This window comes from Haematobia irritans, chromosome 1, assembly GCF_050003625.1.
Source record: "Haematobia irritans isolate KBUSLIRL chromosome 1, ASM5000362v1, whole genome shotgun sequence".
Lineage (NCBI taxonomy): Eukaryota > Metazoa > Arthropoda > Insecta > Diptera > Muscidae > Haematobia > Haematobia irritans.
In genome coordinates, this window is record NC_134397.1 from 154,672,409 (window position 1) to 154,698,372 (window position 25,964).

Below are 25,964 nucleotides of genomic sequence, written 5' to 3' on the forward strand. Positions count from 1 at the left end.
TTTAATTTTTTTTTTGTATTTTTAAATTTTCAAAATAAAGTCAACATACATAGAATGTACCATTTTGGCCATAAAATGTTCACGCATTAATATTTTTAAAATCGAAATTGTAACATTATATGGAACAAGCTTTTAAAAAATATACAAAAGAAAAAATCTGCAAATAAAGGATAAATAAAATTTTTATATAGATATAGTGAAAGTGTATTTTTTTATTTAAAACAAAAATGTGATATTTATAGAACTTATAGATCATATACGATTATTTAAAAACAAAGTTAAATGATTAAAATAACAACAAACACTTAGATCAATTCAAGCATTCAACTTAATACAGAAAATAAAATTATAATGAATAGAAGAAGTTTAGAAAAAAACTCCTTCAAGATCATGCGATAACTGATGACTAAATAAAATGATGATGATGATCAAATCAAGGTGCCTGTGTAAATAAGAATAAGAAATGGATATGAATGAAAAGAAATCCTATAAATAATATCATTATGAATAGAAATAATTGCCACAAATAGAAGTTTAAAACTAATATACAATTGAAAAGCTTAAATATTTTTGTTTTGTTTTTATTTCTTAAAGAAAATGCTAAAACAAAAAATTAATTGATAAAAATCTAATTTCTAATAAATTTGTTTAATTTTTTTTTTTTCATAACATTTAAAATACATACACACCTAAAACATGTATTACAAGTTATGTTTACTTTGTTTTCTCATACAGAACTTTGTATTTGTTGTGTTTATCCTTCATCGTTTTTTAACATTCAAATAATTTGCTACAACATCTAGTGGACAAAGTATTGTATATAAAGTGCTAAAATTATTATAGTTGATTTATTGTTTTTTGTATATAATGTATACATTTGGAAAAAAATATGTATGATGTATATAATATTTGCTATGCTAATTAATACATATGTAGTTTTGGTTGTACATAATATTTAATTTTTAATAGTTTGTTTTTTATTTATATATATAATTTGTATGCCTAACATGTGACATATTTTTTTAAATATACATATAAATGATAAATATTACATTCATTTCATCAATTATTTCCATAAGATTGTTTTAATTTTTTCGTAATACAGTTTTTGTTTGTAAAACATAAATTTTATTTTAATTGCCTTTTTTGTGGTTTTATTCTTTTCGGTATCTTTCAAAAGCATAAATTCCTTTAAAACTCAGTCTAAATTCTGAAATTGGTCATTGACTACTAATTTGGTTGTTTTTCTATAATTTAAAAGATTGTTTCAAAAAAATGTGTATTTCTCATTTAATGGTCATTTGTTCGATTTGCAAAAAAAAAAGTTGAACTTCTTTTATAAAGCTTTTCAATATTGATTGGTGTGAAATTCTATAGCATAAAGTTAATTGTTTTTACGATAATTGTAATTAAAGTAATTTCTATCTATTTTCATAAGCTCCACATATAGGTATAGTGATGAAGCAATGGGATGCCAAAATTATTTCGGATCTGCTAAAAAATCCAATTATAATTGGGAAGCTAGTAAATTCAAACTTCGGCCGAATTGGATATGTTCTCTTCACTGCCACCGTTGTGACATTGGCAGTGGCAAAATCCCCACTTATTTAATGAGATTGTACTTTTGTGCCACTACATTTCTTTTCTACCCATTTTTATGTTACTCTTTGGACTATTATGGGCACTTTCAAAGGATTTACATGGTACATCTTAACCCCGAATCCTAATAAGATTTTGAGATTTGTTTACTGTCGAAAATATACTGCCACATTTTATACTCGCTTTAAAAGTCCGCCTAAAAATATGCCATGGTTTTCAGTTAGTACATGGGCATACAAGCTAACCCGTTAAACACCCAGCAAAGAAAGTCTAGCCAGAAAAGCAATGAAAACGTTCTTTTTGGTTCCGGAAGTGATGTAAAATTGACTCAGAAGAAATTAATTTTACATGTACACAAAAAAAAATAGTTTTTGGATGCAATCACGAAATTAATTGAACCAATTAATTTTTAATTGAAATGTCTTCAATCACAGAAATGATAGTATGAATCACCAAAATTAACTAAAAAAATTAATTCATCCAATTAAAAAATTAATTGATACTATCAATTTTTGTGATTGATTTTTGTTTTAATTTAAAAAAAATTGTTGAATAAATTAAATTTTGTATTGAATAGTTTGGAAAATTCAATTAAAACATTTTTTCTGTGTGGGCTTGGCATATGTTGCAAGTCATCTTCTTATCATCTCATCTTCTTGCAAGTCATCTTACTGTATTGATTTCGCATTAGTTCTTTAGATGTGATGCTATTTCAGTATTTTTGATTTCATTTAAAAAAAAAGGGAAACAATTACAAAAAAAATACTTTTTCGACTTTTACCCCTACGTAAAGCTTTTTTGAAAATACTAGCCAAAAGTTTATCGCAAATTCTACGTCTGTCCAGAAATGGATCGGTAACTTTTCAAATAATTTTTTTTTCTTCTTTCTTTTTATTCTATTATTTTATTTCTTTTTTTTTCTATTATTTTATTTCTTTATATTATTCTATTTGTCCACCTCTAGAATAGCATTTTTTAGTAATGACTTAGAGAGAACTTCGATTTTTTTCGGCAGTCAAATATCTAGAGTAACCCTTAAGACAATTTGTCTTAAGTTAATTCCCGCTAATTCAGGCTCACTTAGACTTTCAGTCCATTGTGTTACCACAGGAACAGATTCCCTTAATGTCATGCTGCATCTATTGTCTGTCGACATTCAGGCCAAACAGTCAGCTGCAACAACGGCTGTGCGAGCTATCGCTGTGGTCGGAAAAAAGGTACGGTCACAGTCCTGTCCTCAAAATAATGCCAGATGTACCAAACGTAGTGGATTACACTCTGGCGGAAACACTTTTCGACAAAAACTTTGAAACTCTAATTCCCAACAGTGAGGCGTGGTGCACACAGACCCAAGCGAATAAAGATTTCTACACTGATGGCTCCAAATTGGATGGACAAGTGGGTTTCGGAGTATATTCTAAAGACCTGGAACTTCGAATAGCGAAAAGATTTCCCAATAACTGTAGTGTTTTTCAGATTGAAATATTAGCAATATGATAGTTGGCGAATTGGCTGTGAAGTAATGTTCCAACAAATGTTGGTATAAATATATTGTCAGACAGTCAACCTGCAATAAAATCCTTGGGATTCTGTGTTCCTTAACTTGAAACGGCCATCAACTGCCGCAAATCTCTCAACGAACAGTACAATATTCACCTAATAAGGGTGCCTGGCCATTGCAACATACTGGGGAATTTCGAAGCAGATGTGTTTGCAAGGCTAGCAACTACCTTTACATATTGCAGGGGAACTAGAATCTGTTGGTATGCCTCTGGCTACCTGCAAGATCTTACTGCGTGAGAAGGCTGTTATGATGACTAGTGTTCGATGGGAGAATTGCAAGGGTTGTAACGACACCAAGCAAATATGGCCCCATTTAAAACGCACACTACACTAATAGAAAAAAATTGCGTTCCACAATCGTGAACGGACGGTGACAAAATGAAACGGAAACGTTCACAAAAAATCAAAACGGAATGTTCACGATTTCGTTCACGGGCGTTCACAATTTCATGAACAGCATTTTTTCCTTTGGCCATGAAAAGTCTTCAAATAATCGCTAGACGTTGTTACGACAACTCCGCCGGTGGTGCAATGTGCTTAGGCGACTGTTAAATGATAACACAGGTTCGAGTCACGTTAGCCGATTTTTTTTATTTGTTTATTAATTCGTAACCATTACGTTGTCAGATCATGAACGCTGGTTGTTGTTTTGACAACGCATGGTGTCATTTTTACGTTGTCAGATTGACCCCGTCCGTTCTCAGTTTGACAACACGTGTGTGTTGATTCACTCTCATGAACGGATCGTTTTGAAATGATAGATATTCTAGTGTTCTCAAGACGTCAGATATCACTCCTGATATCTGCTATAACGAGTTGTTCATGTGAGTGTCCTGTATTACTGGCGGACTTGGAAATCGTTAACGTTAAGAAGTCTGCTAATGTTTTTGGAACAATCTGGTTGGTTCGACAGAAGAAAATAATCGATAAGGTTCAGCGGTTAAAGCTAGTAGTGCACATATGTAATAGGTTAATGTGGTATCACAATGGACTGAATAGTCTAAGTGAGCCAGAAACTTAATGTGCCTGCCACTTTAGCCTAACCTAACCTAACCACAGTGGTGGACTTCTTTCTTATCACTGAGTACTGCCGTGAATCTGTGTATGCAATGCGGCCATGGTAACCACTGCATCATGACAGCTTCCATTGTGGACCTAAAAGTAGTTGGATTTTACTATGGAACCAATGATCAGGGATATATTGATCGATTTTTCCCAGCGTAACAAAGGTTTCCCTTGTGGTGAATTAATATTCAACTGTTATATACTTGTATACTTTGAAAACAATTAAGAACAATATGAAGTTCGACCGACCATATCCGTGGGGGGAGGGCTATCAAAGTATACGAAAATTTCCTCGAGCATAAATCAAGCATTACAATCGGAGTAATCAAAGAGAGAGCGAGAAATAAAGAATTGCAGGCAAAAATATATTTTCTTTGAGAATATAACATAATTGCACAAACATGTTTCCTGTTCGTGCAACAGATTTGAAGTGATCATATTCCTACTCTGGTTGTAGGATAAATTGCTTAGGTTGTTTTGCTATGGAATTGAATGGAGCGTCTCTAACGCCAGGGAAATTATACCCGAATCCAATATCAATTGAAGTTTCAAAGAACTTTAAGCTTTCTCAAAACGGCTCGGTTAAAATTATTACTCGAAGAATTAAACTACTCACCAAAGAATGTCATTCAATTTGGATTAGCCATGTTATTGTAGAAGAATCTCTCGACATAATGATGTATTGGTTGTCTTTAGATTTTATATCCCGAACTTTCCCGGAAATGAAGTAGTAAAAATACTACATTCCAATGTTCGAAAAAAGACCCAAAGCACGGAGATAATTTAAAATTCAAATTTACAGATAATTTTTAAAATATCCATATAGAAAAACCCGACATTTACACCTTTTCTGGTTCCTATGTCGTCAACTTGGATAATTTTTAACGTTACCCCACTTACATCACTAAACGTATATGGTACCTTCCGATACTACTATTTGAGAAACACTGATTCTGATCAAAAACTAATCTTTGGTCGAAATCTAGTTTACTCTTTAAGTCGATTCTAACCTGGAATGGACTAACTAACCTAATTTACAAACGAGAAAAAAACATAGATATTGAGCCCATAACATTGCTTTAAAGCTTTTCACACTAAATGCCTTAGATTCGCTTAATATTGTTCCATAGTATTACAACAAGTATTTTGTTTTTAGGACATGTCCTATTTGCGATCGATTTCTCTAAACTTATATCAAATGGGATTTACGATTTGAATGCTCAATGGCGGCCAGTAATTCATGCTTTTGTCGCACATACAGTCTACCCTTTTTCCAGGGATTTTGTAAGAGTAAAGGTTTAAAATCATCTCGTAAACATCGTTCCCTGGCACCAATGACAGCCACCAAACAGAAATTGTCCAAGACATCGGCAGAATAGATGGGACCATTGCTACCCTTTAGAACAGCAGCCATATTCAATTGCTTCACCACCAAATTGATTACCTCTCGGGCAGAAGTTTTTGCGGTAACATGTAATTTTAAACTAGTACCGGAAGCTAAACCCGTATTATAAGCTGTGTAGACCTGTATTATTCCGGAGGGAGTGTTGTGTTGTGGTACAGCTTCTGAAGCATTTTCGGAGGCAAGACTTGGACAACTACTCGCTGTGTATTCTTCTGTGCTGTTTAGTCTTTGCATTTGTTTGCTGGTGGATGCTTTGGGAGCAATATTTTCATCCAAGCTGGATGATGTGGAACTCTTCATATCCGTTTGTAGAGCACTAAGCGAGGATTTCAGGTATACAGCATTGTCCCTTAGATTCGCACTGGATGCGGATTTTACTTTCTCAGCAGTTTTAATTTGTTTGCTCTCATATTCTCCATTATAGTTGACTTTCAGCGATTGACTCGAGCCCAAATTGTGAGGATCTGTGACCAAGTATGGAGCCGAGCTGGATGAGTGCACTGTAATCATGGGAGTTACGGGTGTCGATGAAGTTGGTGTTATATTCGAACTGGTGCGCTTACGTTGTAAACCCTGAATATGCTTTTGATTTTGTTTGGCTGCTTCGCTGAGTGTATCATCAGATCGTGATGGGGGTACACTAAACATTTGACCAAAATCGCTGGTGCTTGTTAGGGCCGAGTCGTTGGCTGAGTAAAAACTATGTGTCGTACAGTGGGATGTTACTGAATCGCCCGAATTCTTTCTTAGCGATGATCCCATATCGGTTGATACAAAATCACCTTGGACTTGCAATAGATTGGAGGTTGTAATCGTTGAAGGAGTTGCAAGAGTTGAACTTGTTACTGTTAGGGGTTGATTTAACGTCTGCTGCTTTTGGCTATATGCCATAGATGTTGCTGGAGATGGCTGTGACGTCGGAGTTGTGGCGGCTGAGAGACCTAAATTTTGTTCTGACTTAGAATGTTCTGGTCCCAAATTTGAGCTGCTATGGCTAGAATCTGGACCTGGCCAGCTACCTCTACCCGATCCTGATTTATGGAATTTCATATCACCTCGCAGCGGAGGCTGCAGTAGTTGGGGATTTGGAGTTGAGGCCTGCTCTGAATTTTGAGCAAATTCTAAAATATCCTTCATCGCTGCCGAGGGTGGTGCATTCTTGTCACGAGCGAATGCAATGACATCCATTAGCCATCGCACTGACTTCCATACTGCATTGAGACTGGCTGTCAATTCCTGTAGCTTGGCCAGACGTTCTTTGGCTGTCTGTAATTCGCTAGTCGAGAATGCCTCTCTTTGCGAATGATTGGCCAGAGTGGTGTCCAGTTCCAGTATACACGAAAGTCTAGCATATTTTTGTATAATTCCTGGTTGGTACGTGGATAGATGAATCATTTCGAATGCCTGTATGCTAAGACTGGCCAAATCCTCACGTTGCAGAAGTAGTTCGGATTGTCCTGGTACAGCACAACTTAATTCCACCGAGGGACATATTATCAGGAAACTAATATCCCTACTATGCTCTATTACTTCCACATCAAATAGTCGGTGGGTTAAAGCATCTTGTGGCTTGATATTCATATACGAAAAAAGCTTATTCGTAGCCGCTGTCAAATCGTACAAAAATAGCCTCTGAACTTCGGTGGTAGCTTCGGTATTCGTATTGAAATCTAAGCCCAACCGCAAGGGGCTAGTACTACGAGTACCATCTTCACGCTTACCATCTGCCGATGTATTGCCTCGCTTTAGCACTTGCCATTCCTCGGCAGAAATATGACTATTATCGCGTACCTTACAATGTGGCAAGACATTGGGTGTTTTGGCGGGTACAACCACTTGAATTTGATCCATGGAACATTGCATTTTCAAATAGCCCAAATATAGGCCAGGACCTAAACGCTGGTGGGCCATTTGATGATATTGCAATTGATCCGTTAGGGAGGATATTAGAATTTCATTGATGTTGTACTCTTCATGTAAAGCTCCCATCTTCTTTTGCAATTTATTCACGGGTAGCCAACGAGAATTAAGAATTGAAACTTGTTTTTGACTCTTTACCGATTGTATGCAGGTTAACACCACCGTACCGTGATTATCCTTCAGGGGCTTGTAATACAGCTGACCGAGATCGTTGAAACCCAAGGCCGATTGCATTTGACATACGGCTGAGAGTAATTTCGTACGAAAATGATTTGCCGAAGTTAAATTACGTTCCATATCGGTGCGTAGTGATTTCACATCATCCCATGTACAAGCGACCTGTAAGAGAAAATGGAAAATTAAAAATTGGATGAAAGATTTGGTGACAGTGGGATATAACAAAAAGCTTAACAGTATTGATGGAAAACACAGCAAGCGTTCCTTCGTTAAATCGTGCCCTACCAGTAAGCCACATAACAATAAACACAAGGCCTGTTAGGTTAGGTGGCAGCCCGATGTATCAGGCTCACTTAGACTATTCAGTCCATTGTGATACCACATTGGTGAACTTTGGTGAACTGTTGGATGAAGGACCTAATGGGTCTAAGAAGAATACCTCGGAAATTATACAATTAGGCAAGGAAGCCTGCAGCTGTGGAATGCATAAATTTTGAGAAGGAGACAAGGAAGGCTAAAAGAATAGTTTTTATCCTGCATGATAGAGGAACTTTCTAGTATTAAGGACAATGCAAGACTTCCTAAGATTTTGTCAAATCAATCTAAGTTTAGTGGAAACTTGCAGAACAACGATGGAATCTGGACTGAATCACCAGAGGAGACTATAGACCTTTTATTGAAACATACTTTCCAGAATGCGAGATGAGCGACACAGCATATATCTGTGGTTTCAGAAATTTATTTACAATGGAGCAAATAAGGAAATATCAAGTATTGTAACCAAGAGAGCGTTAAATGGGCGATACACGGTTTCGGGCTATACAAATCTCCAGGTTTGGACAGCGTATATGCATGTATGCTTCAGGAGTCTTTCGATCTACTAAGCGAAGCTTATGAGGACTTAATGAGGGTCACATTGCGATTTGGATACATACCAAAGGCCAGGTGGAAGGTTAGGGTGAATTTCATTCCAAAAGCTGGGAAGATAGTGCTCTGAACAGCGAAGAATTTTAGACCCATAAGTCTATCATCCTTCTTGTAAATGACTATAGAGAGGATGTTAGATGACTATATAAGAAATCAACTGAGCATGAAACTATTAATCTGTGCTCTGCAATCAGTAGTACATCACATAGAGAAATCTATAACATACGTTGACTATACACTGATGGCGTTTCTTCATATTGAAGCTGCATTTAATAATACAATAATTGATCGAATAGTACTGGCATTAAAGGAGAATGGTGTGGAAGATTTTAGGTTATGTTAGGTTAGATATAGTGGCAGTCCGATATTTCAGACTCACTTAGACTATTCAGTCCATTGTGGTGAACTTCTCTCTTATCACTGAGTACTGCCCGATTCTATGTTAAGCTCAATGGCAAGGAACCTTTATAGCCGAGTCCGAACGGCGTTCCACATTGCAGTGAAACCACTTAGAAGCTTTGGAACACTCAGAAATGTCACCAACTTTACTGAGGTGTGATAATCCACCTTTGAAAAACTTTTTGGTGTTTGGTAGTAACTGGGTTTGAACCCACGATCCTGTGTATTCAAGGCGGGCATGCTAACCATTGCACCACGGTGGGAGATTTTATAATAAAGTGGATCGAGGTAATGTTACTTGAATAGAATATAGAGGTTGAACTGGCTAAGACCGCAATATCATTGCCACAGTGCGGAGAAATATCACTCTTGCTATGGCTATTGATAGTAAACGAGGCTTTAATTGAGCTGAGAAGCAAAGGCATTAAGGTAGTGGCGTGACAGTGGATGTCATCCTAATATTGATATCGGGAAAATTCCTTTATACGAACTCAGGTGTGTTGAGTAAAGCTTTACCATATCTTCCAGACTGGAACGGGGGATGTGAATTGGGTGTGAACCCTGGAAGAACAAAGATGATGCTATTCACTAGAAGAAAGATCATTGGATACAAAGTTCCTAAATTTCAAGGGACGAAGTTCAGTCACTTCTAGGTCGATCAACCTGTAATAACCTAAATTCAAATTATTCATATTCTAATTCGTTTGTCTACAATTTCGTGAAAAAAAAAACAATAATCGTTTTGACTAACAAATTCGTCTCTTGGATTACCAGAATATAGGCTGAGATTAACACATTTCCAATATATACCTTAGGAAACATTTTTCTCATATCAATGAGTGGAGCCTGATTTAATTTCCAATTTAATAAACAGGGACATATTTTTTATACCCATAATCGAGTTGTGTTTGTTTCAATTTTTATTGTATAATGACACTTTTTTAAGCACTTTAACTTACCTTCATCAACCAGTGATAGTCACTATTTAAAGTACTAGGGAAGGATTCATCGATTTCTATGACAGGAAGAAAATCTTCACTAGTTACCAATATCTTATCTTCACAATAGACAATGCTCGCCAAATAAATACCCCTGAAATTAAAAAGAATAACATTAACATACATACATACCAAAAAATATTTTTTGTATTCAATCACGTTAAATCAATTTTTAATTGAATTTTATTTTTCAACTAATTCAATTAAAAAAATAAGTTGGAATATTTGTTCAAATATATTTTAATTTTTTAATTGAAAAATTTTTTGTTCATAGTACTAGATGAGTGGAGAGAAGCAAAAAAAATTGCTGAAAGTGCTCGATGAGAGGAGAAATGTAATATCTGGATTTGCTAGATTGGTTGCCGTTCGCTTTTTAGCCTAAAAAGTCTAAAAACGGAAAATTCGGTGAAAAAAGTAGTAATGTTTTCGAAATTTGTGGGGTTGAGAATATGAAGATGACATTTTACCGACTTAGTATATTACACAAAAAAAAATTCTTGTTCAATCACAAAATTAATTGATCCAAAATAATTTTTTAATTGAAATGTCTTCAATCACGAAAATGGTAGTATAAATTACAGTTGTAATTGGGCATAAAAAAATACTTGATTAAAAAATTAATTTATTTATTAGCAACTTTAAATTAATTTTTTCATTGATTCAATTAAAGTTGTAATTGATGTTGATTGCAAAATTCAATTAATTTTTTTTTATTAAAAACATTACTATTTTTCAATCACTTTCTATAACTAGTTTTAATCACTGTTTATTTTAATTAAAAACAAGTATATTACTTGGATGTTGGTATCTCAAAACTTCTTAACATCGTTTTCTAAATTGTGAGTTAATCCATACGTGGTATATGTTAGACAAGAAGGCTCCAAAACCAAATCTCGTGATAGGTTTATATGGGGGCTATATAAGATTATGGACTGATATGGACCATTTTTGGCATGGTTGTTAAATATCATATACTACCACCACGTACCAAATTTCAACCAGATCGGATGAATTTTGCTTCTCCAAAAGGCACCGGAGGTCAAATCTGGGGATCGGTTTATATGGAAGCTATATATAATTATGGGCTGATATGCACCAATTCCTGCATGGTTGTTGGATACCATATACTAACATTACGTACCAAATTTCAACCGAATCGGTTGAATTTTGCTCCTCCAAGGAGCTCCGGGGGTCAAATCTGGGGATCGGTTTATATGGGGGCTATATATAATTATAGACCGATGTGGACCAATTTTTGCATGGTTGTTAGAGACCATATACTTACACCATGTACCAAATTTCATCCGGATCGGATGAAATTGCTTCTCTTAGAGGATCCGCAAGCCAAATTTGGGGGTCCGTTTATATGGGGGCTATACGTAAAAGTGGACCGACATGGCCCATTTGCAATACCATCCGACCTACATCAATAACAACTACTTGTGCCAAGTTTCAAGTCGATAGCTTGTTTCGTCCGGAAGTTAGAACGGACGGACGGACATGCTCAGATCGACTCAGAATTTCACAACGACCCAGAATATATATACTTTATGGGGTCTTAGAGCAATATTTCGATGTGTTACGGAACGGAAACGGAATGACAAAGTTAATATAGCCCCCATCCTCTGATGGAGGGTATAAAAATTATTGTTTCTAATAAATTTTTAACTAAAAATTAAAAAAAAGTCCATATTTTTTTAACTGACTTAATCGTCCGAGTTTGATTAAAAAGTTAATTGTATCAATTAATTTTTTAATTGTAATTTTAAAATATTTCAATCATTGATGTAGTTGACTTAATGTTTCTAGTTTGATTGAAAGGTTAATAGTATAAATTAATTTAATCAATTAATTTAATCAACTTTTTTAATTGGGAATATTTTGGTGATATTTGTTTCTGTGTAAACATTTTTGTTAGTCAAGAGCTACAACTTTGCTAAAGACAGCAGCAATTTTCGAGCTATGGCCATGCGAAAAATAGAAGAAAATTGCACAAAAGTGCTCAAATCGAATTTGGCGAAAAAACGAAAGGCAACCAATCTAGCAAAATCCAGAAATTAATTTTCTTCTCTCATCGTGTACTTTCGGCTGGGATAAGTTTAATTTAACTTAATTAAATAATTTATTAATCGAACCGATCCATAAAAAAACCTGCTCTACTTACCTTCTCAAGTGTTTCTGAAATTTGGAAGCTACCGAAAATAATTGTTTAATTGTTGTTTTCTTTTTAGGATTCCTTCGTTGCTGGCTATTTGTATCCAAAGTCAATTCAGACACATCGGCAGGTCGAGCCAAACGAACAGCTGTGAACAAATTGTCCAGCATTCGCTGACGTCCTATATAACGATCTTCGCGGTTGTTTAAATCACGCCAACCTTAAATTTGGTTTTTGCAAAAGAAAATAAAAATAATGAAATTTTTTAATATATTCTGTCTTCCTTTTATCTCATCAATTCACTTACTTGATGGTATAACACTAGCCGGCACTGAACACTTATAGGGTCCCCATCCTTTAACATTGCCGCTTGCAGCCCGTAGAAAATAACGTCGACCCTGAGTCAAACCTGAAATGTTACATTGAGTACCCATGGTTCCATGGAAACTACGCCAATCCATGAGTTCACGTTCGCCCACCACATTACTGAAATCTGCACGTGTTGACCATTGCACTGTAAATAAAAAAGAAGATTGAATGGAATATGAGAATACGAATTAACCATGAAAACCATAATAAAGAAAAACATATTTGGGATGAACATATTACTTCTCTGGAAGTATACACATAGAAAATATTGAACTAATATAAAAGATAATGCAACCTAAATTTTAGGATACGCAATTTACAAATATTAAGGACAAGTTTCTTTAAATTAAAATAAAGTTTATAATCTTCCCTTCAAATTTTATTTTCATTAAATTTAGGATGAATCTTGAAAATTTGCGCCCCTTTGTTAAAGTCGTATACCTTAGAAGTAAAGTAAATTTTTCTTAGAGTAAAGGAAAAACATTTTTTATTAAAAAACTCATATTTAAATTGGCAGACTTATATTTACAGAGAAAAAATATCACATATTTTCAATAAAAAAAAAATTGATTAAACTTGAAAATGTAATCATTTAAATAATTAATTGATAGAATTAACTTTTTAAACAAATTAAAAGCTAAAACCAATTAAGAAAATGATTGAAAATTTCGTTCAGAAATAATTAGTTTCATACTACACATAAAAATATTTCACGAAAATTTTTGCAATTAAAGTCTTAATTGAGTTTTTAAAAATATTCAAATAAAAATTTAATTGATACAAAAATTTTTTTAATTGAAACAAAAATCATTCACTAATATATTAATAGTATCAATTAATTTTTTAATTGGTTCAATTAATTTTTTTAATTGACTTTCAATTAACTATCATTTCTGTGATTGAAGATTGAATCAGAAATATTTTTTTTTTTGTGTATGCTCTGGTTCATTAAATTTCAAATCAAATCTAAAGAAAATTTCAACTATAATCGTAAAGTTCATAAGAAAGTATAAACTTACAAAAAAAAAACATTTCATCTAAAGTAAAATCCTTATAAATAAATAACCAATAATACAATAAAGAATTGATTGCTGCAATTAAAAAAATTAATTGAAAGTGCTGAATAAATCAATTAATTTTTTAATCAAGTATATTTTTATTACTAATTATTTTATTTGATTGATATAATCATTTTGGTGATAAAAGACGTTTCAATTAAAAACTTAATTGGGTCAATTAATTTCGTGATTGACTCAGAAAAGTTTTTTCCTGTGTAAGATAAAAACGCTTCAAATTTAGGCTAAGAATTTTTGGAGAATTTAGCATCTTTGTTTTGAAGTTTGTTTGTTTTGGAATTAAGAAACATTTTTTACTTTGAAGTATCTTTTATAAATTAGAGTTTTAAACTGGCATTTGTTTGTGCGTGAATTGCTTATTAGCATATCGCAAATATAGAATGAAATTTCAATTAATTAGATCGGTACTAATTTTAATTTTACTGATCCTACACTAAAAAAAAAAAGTTTACTTGGATTCAAAAATGTTGACCTTCCCTTAAGGATTTTGGTATTAGATTTTTTTTCAAATAAAGACATTTTTAGGGACCTATAGCTTTTAATCTAGGATTAAAAAATTAAAATTAAGATACAAATCGCATTTATGAAATTTTCATTATTTTTTGTGATGTATTAAGCTATTCACGAACAAACAAAGCCCAGTTTAAAAATCCAAATTATAACAGATATTTCAAAGTACAAAATATTTTCTTAATTCCAAAAAATCTTTAATTAATGTATCCTTGGTACAAAATCCTCAAAATAAGTCTTAGCCTACAGTTGAGGTGTTTTTATCTTAAATCTAAAGATTCAATATTTCAGTTAATTTAAGGACGATTTCTTTAACTCAAAAATATTTTCCTTTACTTTAAAAAAAATGTGCCTTAGTTAAATGACATAAGACTTTAACGTAGAGACGAAAATGTTCAATATTTGAGTCCTAATTTAATAAAAAAATTTAAATACAAAAAAAAAAAAATATAAAATTTCTTTTAATAAAAATTTTATTATTTTAAAGAAATTTGCCCTTAATATTGTGTAAATTGCGTATCCTTAAATATAGGTTGCGTAATCTTTAATACCACGTAAATATTTTTTTTTCAGTGTAGATTTAAAGCAAGATATGTCCCTAAAAAATGTCCTTATATTTAGCTTGGAATTTATACCAAAATCCTTAAGACATGGTCAAAATCTGTTGAATTGGAGTAAAATTTTTTTGAGTGTAAGTACACTCAAAAAAAAGTTTACTTGGATCCAAAGATTTTGACCGTCCCATAAAGATTTTGGTATTGATTCCGAGCCAAAGATGCGGCTTCTTTTAAATAAAGACATTTTTTTGCAACCTATCTGGCTTTAAATCTAGGACCAATAAAATTAAAATTAGGATACAGATGTCATTTGTCGAATTTTCATTCTCTTTTATCGGTTTATTAATAAAGGTACTCACGTACAAACAAATGCCAGTTTAAAAATCCAAATTATAACGGATACTTCCAAGTAAAAACTGCTTTCTTAATTCCAAAAAAAAACTTCAAACCAAAGACGCTAAATCCCCAAAATAAGTCTTAGCTTGTATTTGAAGCGTTTTTATCTTAAATCTAAAGTTTAATCAAAAATCAAAAATGTGTTTCTTTACTTCAAGGAAAATTAGCCTTAGTTCAAAGACAATGGACTTTAAGGGAGGGACGCAAATTTACAAGATTTGTATCCTAAATTTAATGAAAAAAAAAAATGTTGAAGCAAAGATAATAAACTTTATTTTAATTAACATTTCATTATTTTAAAGAAATTTGTCTTTAATATTTTGTAAATTCCGCTTCCTAAAATTTAGGTTGCATAACCTTTAATATAACGAAAATATTTTTTTCAGTGTAGCAAAATACATTTTAAAGTTTGCCATTTTTTTCTTTCAGTGTTATTAAAGATTTTCGTTATATTAAAGATTGCGCAACCTAAATTTTAGGAAGCGAAATTTACAAAATATTAAGGACAAATTTCTTTAAAATAATGAAATGTTAATTAAAATGAAGTTTATAATCTTTGCGTCAAAAATTTTTTCATTAAATTTAGAATACAGTGTTGCCAGTATTTTTCGGGCTCTTGTCCCCAAAATGGGACGCTTTCATCTCCAAAAATCCTCAATTTAATTCAAAATTCCCCACAAAAATCCTCACTACTTTTTTGGCAAGTTGTTTGAAAAAGATAAAGGAATAGGTTCTAACATACTGTAGAAAATCCGTCATAATCTAAAAATTGGAAAAATATGCAATTTTTATTATACCAAAAGATTAAGATTTCAAAACCTAAAACCAGGAGACGGGTGCTCAAAATATCATCCCATACAATCTCTCATCAGAATTAATAATTGGTATAAATTTTTATGAAATGGCATTGTTGCCCCGATGTTGAGGGGCTAACACTTCGACCCGAGTCCTTACGAAATAAATACACAATTGTAAAAAATTTCTTAGATAACCGAGTAAATTGTAAATTAGCTCTTGAAATAAAGTGGCATGGAATAAAGAGGAAAGTTTTTTTTTGTTTTAAAGATTCTCAGTGCTATGTTCGCTTTTCGCGTTGAAATTTTCGCAGATAAATTTACTCAATTGATTCGCAGTTTCTTATTCCTCTATATTTCGGCATGACTTCACAGGAATATGTTTGTTTTTCATTTACAATTTTGATTATTTCAGGAAAATTAATTACGAAAATAAAGTGATTTTCAACTCGAAAACCAAACATAGTAAAGAATTTCATATAAACCATATCTCTAAACCTGATTTATTATACTGAAGAGATTTCGAAAATTATCCACAAAAATCCCCATCAAATGTCCAAGCCCCCAAATCAAAAATGTTGTCTCCACCCACGAAAAATATCCCCGATTTGGGAAAAAATCCCCACTACTGGCAACACCGAGCTAATGTCAAATTAGTCACCGGATACCAGTTATTGTTTTGTTAGCCTGGTAAAAACAAAACATAAACAAATAAATTCAAATTATGGAATTTAATATCACATTTTTGTAGTCAACATCTCAGCCGCACGTTCATTCATTCGTTCATATCGGTATCACTCACAGCAAGAACAACCGGAACCACAACCACCCACACACACACACACACACACAGAAGTGAGATGTTTTGATACTTTGTGGTCAATAGTGCACAATGCGTTTCAAGGTAAACAATGAAAATTGACGATTGTTATGAAATCAAATTTCTCTTCGTCAATTGTTGTCCTAGAATGAATGAATATTCATTATCTTTTCATCATTGTGTCGCGTTTGGTGATGGTAGTTGCGTATTTGGTTACGGTCATGGCCATATCTCTTATCCTGTCATCTTCTATTGTGGCAATTTTATTTAATAACATTAGGTTTTTTGTTGTTTTTGTTGTTGTGGAGATATTCAATTTCATTGAGTTGATATAGGCGCATGTTTGTTTCAAGGATTTTAAATAAATTTTAATTAAATTTTTTTCCTTATATTGAGAGTAAAGAAACTTTGTTTATTCTTTAAAAACAAATTTTAAGCAAACGAAGTTGAATGTTTTCGGTTCTTTTAAATATAAATATAAACGAACATATTCATGTTAAATTTTAACCAAATCTACACTGAAAAACAAAAAGGAAAGATCAAGACAAACTTATTTCTATTTTCATGTACACTGAAAAAAAAACATGCCCGGTTCCAAAGATTTTGTCTTTACTTTAACAATTTTGGTATTGATTCCGAGCCAAAGAAGCGGAGAATAAAAGTAAGGATACTTTTAAGACTCAATTCTCTTTATACCCTGCGCCACACTGTGGAACAGGGTATTATAAGTTAGTGCATATGTTTGCAACACCCAGAAGGAGACGAGATAGACACATGGTGTCTTTGGCAAAAATGCTCAGGGTGGGCTCCTGAGTCGATATAGCCATGTCCGTCTGTCCGTGAACACATTTTTGTAATCAAAGTCTAGGTCACAGTTTTAGTCCAATCGACTTCAAATTTGGCACAAGTATGTGTTTTGGCTCAGAATAGAACCCTATTGATTTTGGAAGAAATCGGTTCAGATTTAGATATAGCTCCCATATATATCTTTCGCCCGATATGGACTAATACGGCCCCAGAAGCCAGAGTTTTTCCCCAATTTGGTTGAAATTTTGCACTAAGAGTACAATTAGTAGTGTAGTCAAGTGCGCCAAATTTTATTGAAATCGGTTCAGATTTAGATATAGCTCCCATATAAAGGGTGATTCTTTTGAGGTTAGGATTTTCATGCATTAGTATTTGACAGATCACGTGGGATTTCAGACATGGTGTCAAAGAGAAAGATGCTCAGTATGCTTTGACATTTCATCATGAATAGCCGAACGATCTGCCACAACGTCGAATTTTCAGTGAATGGGCCCTAGAAAAGTTGGCAGAAAATCCGCTTTTTTATCGACAAATTTTGTTCAGCGATGAGGCTCATTTCTGGTTGAATGGCTACGTAAATAAGCAAAATTGCCGCATTTGGAGTGAAGAGCAACCAGAAGCCGTTCAAGAACTGCCCATGCATCCCGAAAAATGCACTGTTTGGTGTGGTTTGTACGCTGGTGGAATCATTGGACCGTATTTTTTCAAAGATGCTGTTGGACGCAACGTTACGGTGAATGGCGATCGCTATCGTTCGATGCTAACAAACTTTTTGTTGCCAAAAATGGAAGAACTGAACTTGGTTGACATGTGGTTTCAACAAGATGGCGCTACATGCCACACAGCTCGCGATTCTATGGCCATTTTGAGGGAAAACTTCGGAGAACAATTCATCTCAAGAAATGGACCGGTAAGTTGGCCACCAAGATCATGCGATTTGACGCCTTTAGACTATTTTTTGTGGGGCTACGTCAAGTCTAAAGTCTACAGAAATAAGCCAGCAACTATTCCAGCTTTGGAAGACAACATTTCCGAAGAAATTCGGGCTATTCCTGCCGAAATGCTCGAAAAAGTTGCCCAAAATTGGACTTTCCGAATGGACCACCTAAGACGCAGCCGCGGTCAACATTTAAATGAAATTATCTTCAAAAAGTAAATGTCATGGACCAATCTAACGTTTCAAATAAAGAACCGATGAGATTTTGCAAATTTTATGCGTTTTTAAAAAAAAAAAGTTATCAAGCTCTTAACAAATCACCCTGTATAGCTTTCGCCCGATTTACACTCATATGACCACAGAGGCAAATTTTTAACTCCGATTTAGTTGAAATTTTGCACAGGGAGTAGAATTAGCATTGTAGCTGTGCGTGCCAAATTTGGTTGAAATCGGTTCAAATTTAGATATATCTCCCATATATAGCTTTCGCCCGATTTACACTCACATGACCACAGAGGCCAATTGTTTGCTCCGATTTAGTTGAAATTTAGCACAGGGAGTAGAATTAGCATTGTAGCTATGCGTGCCAAATAGGGTTGAAATCGGTTCAGATTTAGATATATCTCCCATATATAGCTTTCGCCCGATTTACACTCATATGACGGGAGCCACCGTGGTGCAATGGTTAGCATGCCCGCCTTGCATACACAAGGTCGTGGGTTCGATTCCTGCTACGACCGAACACCAAAAAGTTTTTCGGCGGTGGATTATCCCACCTCAGTAATGCTGGTGACATTTCTGAGGGTTTCAAAGCTTCTCTAAGTGGTTTCACTGGAATGTGGAACGCCGTTCGGACTCGGCTATAAAAAGGAGGTCCCTTGTCATTGAGCTTAACATGGAATCGGGCAGCACTCAGTGATAAGAGAGAAGTTCACCACTGTGGTATCACAATGGACTGAATAGTCTAAGTGAGCCTGATACATCGGGCTGCCACATAACCTAACCTAACCTACACTCATATGACCACAGAGGCCAATTGTTTGCTCCGATTTAGTTGAAATTTAGCACAGGGAGTAGAATTAGCATTGTAGCTATGCGTGCCAAATTTGGTTGAAATCGGTTCAGATTTAGATATATCTCCCATATATAGCTTTCGCCCGATTTACACTCACATGACCACAGAGGCCAATTGTTTGCTCCGATTTAGTTGAAATTTAGCACAGGGAGTAGAATTAGCATTGTAGCTATGCGTGCCAAATTTGGTTGAAATCGGTTCAGATTTAGATATATCTCCCATATATAGCTTTCGCCCGATTTACACTCATATTACCACAGAGGCCAATTTTTAACTCCGATTTATTTGAAATTTTGCACAGGGAGTAGAATTAGTATTGTAGCTATGCGTGCCAAATTCGGTTGAAATCGGTTCAGATTTAGATATAGTGCATTAGCCGACTTAAATTTTGAGTCTATAGATTTTGTAGAAGTCTATTAAATTCTGTCCAGAGCGAGTGATATTTAAATGTATGTATTTGGGACAAACCTTTATATATAGCCCCCAACACATTTGACGGATGTGATATGGTATCGAAAATTTAGATTTACAAAGTGGTGCAGGGTATAATATAGTCGGCCCCGCCCGACTTTAGACTTATTTTAGGGTTTTGTGTACTTGCTTCTAGGAAGCAAATTTTAATTTTTCGTTTTTTTTTCATCTTTTTATACCCTTCACCACTACTGTGGTACAGGGTATAATAAGTTTGTGCATTTGTATGTAACGCCAAGAAGGAAAAGTCTGAGACCCATCGTTTAGTATACCGATCGTCATAGAATTAAATTCTGAGTCGATTTAGCGATGTCCGTCTGTCTGTCTGTTGATGTATTTTTGTGTGCACAGTACAGCTCGCAGTTTTAGTCTGATTGTCCTAAAATTTGGTATAGGGTCCTGTTTCGGCTCAAAGACGATCCCTATTGATTTTGGAAAAAATCGGTTCAGATTTAGATATAGCTGCCATATATATTTTTCACTGATCTGGTCATAATTGGCGTGTATATCAACCGATCTTCCTCAAATTCCGTACATCCGAATATTTTATGAGTCTCGAAAAACTTGCAAAATATCATCCACATCGGTTCAGATTTAGATATAGCTCCCATATATAGCTTTCGCCCGATTTACACTACTTTGCCCACAGAGGCCAATTTTTTGCTCCGATTTAGTTGAAATTTTGCACAGGGAGTAGAATTAGCATTATAGTTATGCGTGTCATATTTGGTGGAAATCGGTTCAGATTTAGATATAGCTCCCATATATAGCTTTCGCCCGATTTACACTCAAATGACCACAGAGGCCAATTTTTTGCTCCGATTTAGTTGACATTTTGCACAGGGAGTAGAATTAGCATTGTAGCTATGCGTGCCAAATTTGGTTGAAATCGGTTCAGATTTAGATATAGCTCCCATATATAGCTTTCGCCCGATTTACACTCATATGACCACAGAGGCCAATCTTCTACTCCGATTTAATTGAAATTTTGCACAGAGAGTAGAATTAGCATAGTAGCTATAGTTTTCGCCCGATATGGACTTATATGGCCCCAGAAGCCAGAGTTTTGGCCCAATTTGGTTGAAATTTTGCACTAGGAGTACAATTAGTAATATAGTCATATGTGCCAAATTTGATTGAAATCGGTTCAGATTTCGATATAGCTCCCATATATATGTTTTTCTGATTTCGACAAAAATGGTCAAAATACCAACATTTTCCTTCTAAAATCGCCACTGCTTAGTCGAATAGTTGTAAAAATGACTCTAATTTTCCTAAACTTCTAATACATACATATATATCGAGCGATAAACCATAAATAAACTTTTTCGAAGTTTCCTTAAAATTGCTTCAGGTTTAAATGTTTCCCATATTTTTTACTAACATTGTGTCCCACCCTAGTCCATTAGCCGACTTAAATTTTGAGTCTATAGATTTTGTAGAAGTCTATCAAATTCTGTCCAGATCGAGTGATATTTAAATGTATGTATTTAGGACAAACCTTTATATATAGCCCCCAACACATTTAACGGATGTGATATGGCATAGAAAATTTAGATCTACAAAGTGGTGCAGGGTATAATATAATCGGCCCCGCCCGACTTTAGACTTTCCTTACTTGTTTTTACTAACATTGTGTTCCACCCTAGTCCATTAGCCGACTTAAATTTTGAGTCTATAGATTTTGTAGAAGTCTATCAAATTCTGTACAAATCGAGTGATATTTAAATGTATGTATTTGGGACAAACCTTTATATATAGCCCCCAACACATTTAACGGATGTGATATGGTATCGAAAATTTAGATCTACATAGTGGTGCAGGGTATAATATAGTCGGCCCAGCCCGACTTTAGACTTTCCTCACTTGTTTCTTCATACTTTGATGGCAGTCCTTTAAAAACGACAACTTCATTTTCCAAATTCATAGTCGACTTCCAGTAGAAATTATGCTATGTTTCAAGTAAAAAACGTCTTTAAAATAAAGTGTTGCAAAGCATGTCATATTTTTTAACGATTTTTTGCTTTGTATTCAAGATGCAAATAGACAACAAATTTAAAGACAATTTCATTAATTATAAGAAAGAAAGTCAAGTTGACCTTACCCCAAATTTTTTTTCTTTCATGTTATGATACCCATTTTTAAGTGAAATCACATAATTATAAGGACAATATGACTTCATTGAAAAATTTATCGAATTTTGGACAAGGAAAAAACTTTATATTGGAGAAATGCGTCTTCTATGCTAAGCAAAATTTGCATTCGTATTTTAAGGATATGAAATATTTTGCCTCACGACAATATTTTTTTCAGTGTACCTCGGTTACACTGAAAAAAAAAACAGTGAACCCGTTAGAAAGAAAAATTTTGGTTAATTTTAGAACATTTAGAACAGTATTACAAACGCTGACATCACGCCGATATCACAATAATAAGTAAATATTTTTCGACAAATTCAAGAAAATTTATTAGACATAATTGATTTTTTTTAACTTGTTAATGAAAATTTTGTAGTTCGAAGGAAAAAATTGGAATTCAAAATTACAAGAATGTCTTTAGTGCCATATGAAATTCAACGTGGCCGCATTTGTACTAAAATTTACAAATTTAAAGAAATAATGAACTATTTTGTGAGAAGTACGAATTTCAAATTATTAGAGTAAAGAATACTTTCTCTAAATATAATAATTCCATGAACTCAAATAAAGTTAAATTGGCTTTAGTGTAATAGAGGGTTCACTTTTTTGAGCTATATGTGCCAGTTAACTAAAAGTAAATTGCAAATCAATTTTCTCCGGTTAACTTTAACTGAAAAATTGTCGGCAGCTAAATTCAATACTGGAATACACTGAAAAAAATATTTACGTGATATTAAAGATTATGCAACCTAAATTTTAGGATGCGCAATTTACAAAATATTAAGGATAAATTTCTTTAAAATAATGACATTTTCAGTGAAGCATAGTTTATAATATTTGATTCAAAAAAAATTTCATTATATTTGGGATTTGTGTCTTTGTAAATTTGCGTCCCTCCGTTAAAGTCGCATCTCTTTGAACTAAGGAAAATTTTCCTTAAAATAAAGAGACGCATTTTTGATTTAAAGAAATCGTCCTTAAATTAACTGAATTATTGAATCATTAGATTTAAGATAAAAAAGCTTCAAATATAGGCTAAGACTTATTTGCAGGATTTATCGTCTTTGGTTTAAAGTTTTTTGGAATAAAGAAAACATTTTTTACTTTGAAGTATCCGTTATAATTTGAATTTTTGAAGTGGCATTTGTTTGTACGTGAGTACCTTTATTAATAAACCGTGAAAAGAGACTGAATAATGAGATCTGTATCCTAATTTTAATTTTATTGATCCTAGATTTAAGGCCAGATAGGTCGCTAAAAAATGTCTTTATTTTAAAGAAGCCGCATCTTTGGCTCGGAATCAATATCCTTAAATGAAGGTCAAAATAATTGGATCCAAGTAAACTTTTTTTGGAGTGTATGGGAGCTATAAGTAAAAGTGGTTCGATATGGCCCATTTGCAGTACCATCCGACCTACATCAATAACAACTACTTGTGTCAAGTTTCAAGTCGATAGCTTATTTCGTTAGCATTATTTACCATATCGACTCCGTATTTCACCACGACCCAGAATATAACATACACAGAAAAAAATTTCACGAACAATTTTCCAATTAAAATTTTAATTGAGTTTGAAAAAATATTCAATTAAAAATTCAATTGAATCAACAAATTTTTTAATTGAAACAAAAATCAATCAGAACAATTAATAGTATCAATTAATTTTTTAATTGGATGAATTAATTTTTTAATTGACCTTCAATTAATTTTTTAATTGATACTATCATTTCTGTGATTGAAGACATTTCAATTAAAAAATTAATTAATCAATTAATTTCGTGATTGAATAATAAAAAAAAATGTTTGTGTGTACATATATACTTTAAGGGGTCTTAGACCAATATTTCGATGTGTTACAAATGGCATCACACAGTTAATATACCCCCATCCTATGGTGGAGGGTATAATTAATTGATACTATGTTATTAATTTGTTGTTTCCATTAAAACATTTTTTGAATCAATTAAGTTTTTAATTGAATAGTTTTTAAAACTCAATTAAGATTTTAATTGGAAAAATTTTCATAATTTTTTTTCTACAAAACTCTCTTTTTTTAGGCAAATGTTGCTGTTAAATACTTAGAACCCCATTTAATATACACTGAAAAAAATATTGTCGTGAGGCCAAAGATTTCATGTCCTTAAAATACGAATGCAAATTTTGCGTAGGATAGAATACGCATTTCTCTAATATAAAGTCTTTTCCTTGTCCAAAAAACGATAAACTTTTCAATGAAGTCGTATTGTCCTTATAATTAAGTGATTTTACTTAAAAATGGGTATCATAACATGAAAGAAAAATGATTTGGGGTAAGGTCAACTTGACTTTAATAATTCAGAAAATTCTTTAAAATTAATTAAATTATCTTTAAATTTGCTGTCTTTTTGCATCTTGACTACAAAGCAAAAAATCGTTTAAAAATAGGACATGTTTTTCAACACTTTATTTTAAAGATGTTTTTTATTTGAAAAATAGCATAATTTCTACTGGAAGTCGAGCCCGAATTTGGAAAATAAAGTTGTCATTAACTCGTTTTTTTATAACATATGAAGAAACAAATCTGAAAAAATGAAAAATCAAAATTTGCTTCATAGAAGCAAGTACACAAAATCCAAATTTAAAAGAGAATTGTGTCTTTAAAGTATCCTTACTTGTATTCTCCGCTTCTTTGGCTCGGAATCAATACCAAAAGTAAAGACAAAATCTTTGGAACCTCGCATGCTTTTTTTCAGTGTAGTTACAACATAAACTGTTCGAGTTATTATGATAGATCCTGCATCATAAAATGTTACAAACTCACAACACTTTAGTCTTATTGACATTCGGTATGTTTTCCTTTGGTTTCTTATTTACACAACTTATTAGCATTATCCCTTGCCCCATGGCCCATACACAATACAAACTCTCATTGTCTCCCTAACATCCATAACTCTTTTGGTCGAATCAACTGACCTAACCATTTCCTCCAATCAAGTAAATCTTTGAAAGTTTACTTTACTGTCGAAAGCATAAGAATAAAATACAGTTGGTGCTGATGACAGGACTGAAGAAAGGACCAGAATTTAAAATACTTCCAACATTAGGGCGTTCCGTAGTCATATTTTACATGGCTACTTTGAAAGAAATTTATTTTCGTAAAGTGTGTAACATTTCAAAAAGCATGGGCCTTTATTTGATACATCAAACATTATTTGAAAGAAATGGGAGCTATTTAGACATTGGCTAGTTGGAAATGTCTGTCAATGTTTGTAAAAGGCGACTATTGCAAAATTCGAAATTTTCTAAAATTTGAAAAATCAACTTTTTTAAAATGTAAAAAATTCCCAATTTTACCATTTGATATTATTGTAAAGTCTACTTTTTGGTGAATAGCCAGCATGAAAAATCCATTTTCTTCTCAAAGTTCCATTTCTATACCCCTAGGATGTTACACATTCTAATATTGCTTTAAGACTCCATAAAGTATATATATTCTGGGTCGTGGAGAAATTCTAAGTCGATCTAGCCACGTCCGTCCGCCCGTCTGTTGAAATCACGCTAACTTCCGAACGAAATAAGCTATCGTGTTGAAACTTGGCACAAGTAGTTGTTATGAGATGTAGGTCGGATGGTATTGCAAATGGACCTTATCGGACCACTTTTACGTATAGCCCCCATATAAACCGTCCCCCAGATTTGGTTTGTGGAGCCTCTTAGAGAAGCCAATTTCATCCGATCCGGTTGAAATTTGCTACGTTATGTTTATATATGGCCTCTAACAACCATACAAACCGATCCCCAGATTTGACCTCCGGAGCCTCTTGGA

At 33.4% G+C, this 25,964-nt stretch overlaps 1 protein-coding gene across 1 annotated transcript in view; it reads right to left on the reverse strand.

Annotated features, from left to right (window-relative positions):
* Positions 1 to 565: 565 nt before the first annotated feature.
* The window catches only part of wake (ankyrin repeat and fibronectin type III domain containing protein wide awake), a 138,732-nt gene continuing 113,333 nt past the window's right edge, over positions 566 to 25,964 (reverse strand). Inside the window, exons 9-12 of the mRNA XM_075291966.1 lie at positions 12,516 to 12,722; positions 12,218 to 12,428; positions 10,015 to 10,147; positions 566 to 7,891 (exon numbers count right to left, since the gene is read on the reverse strand). Coding sequence (XP_075148081.1) covers positions 5,417 to 7,891; positions 10,015 to 10,147; positions 12,218 to 12,428; positions 12,516 to 12,722 — 3,026 coding nt within the window. The 3' untranslated portion in view covers positions 566 to 5,416. The remainder of the gene's footprint in view (positions 7,892 to 10,014; positions 10,148 to 12,217; positions 12,429 to 12,515; positions 12,723 to 25,964) is intronic.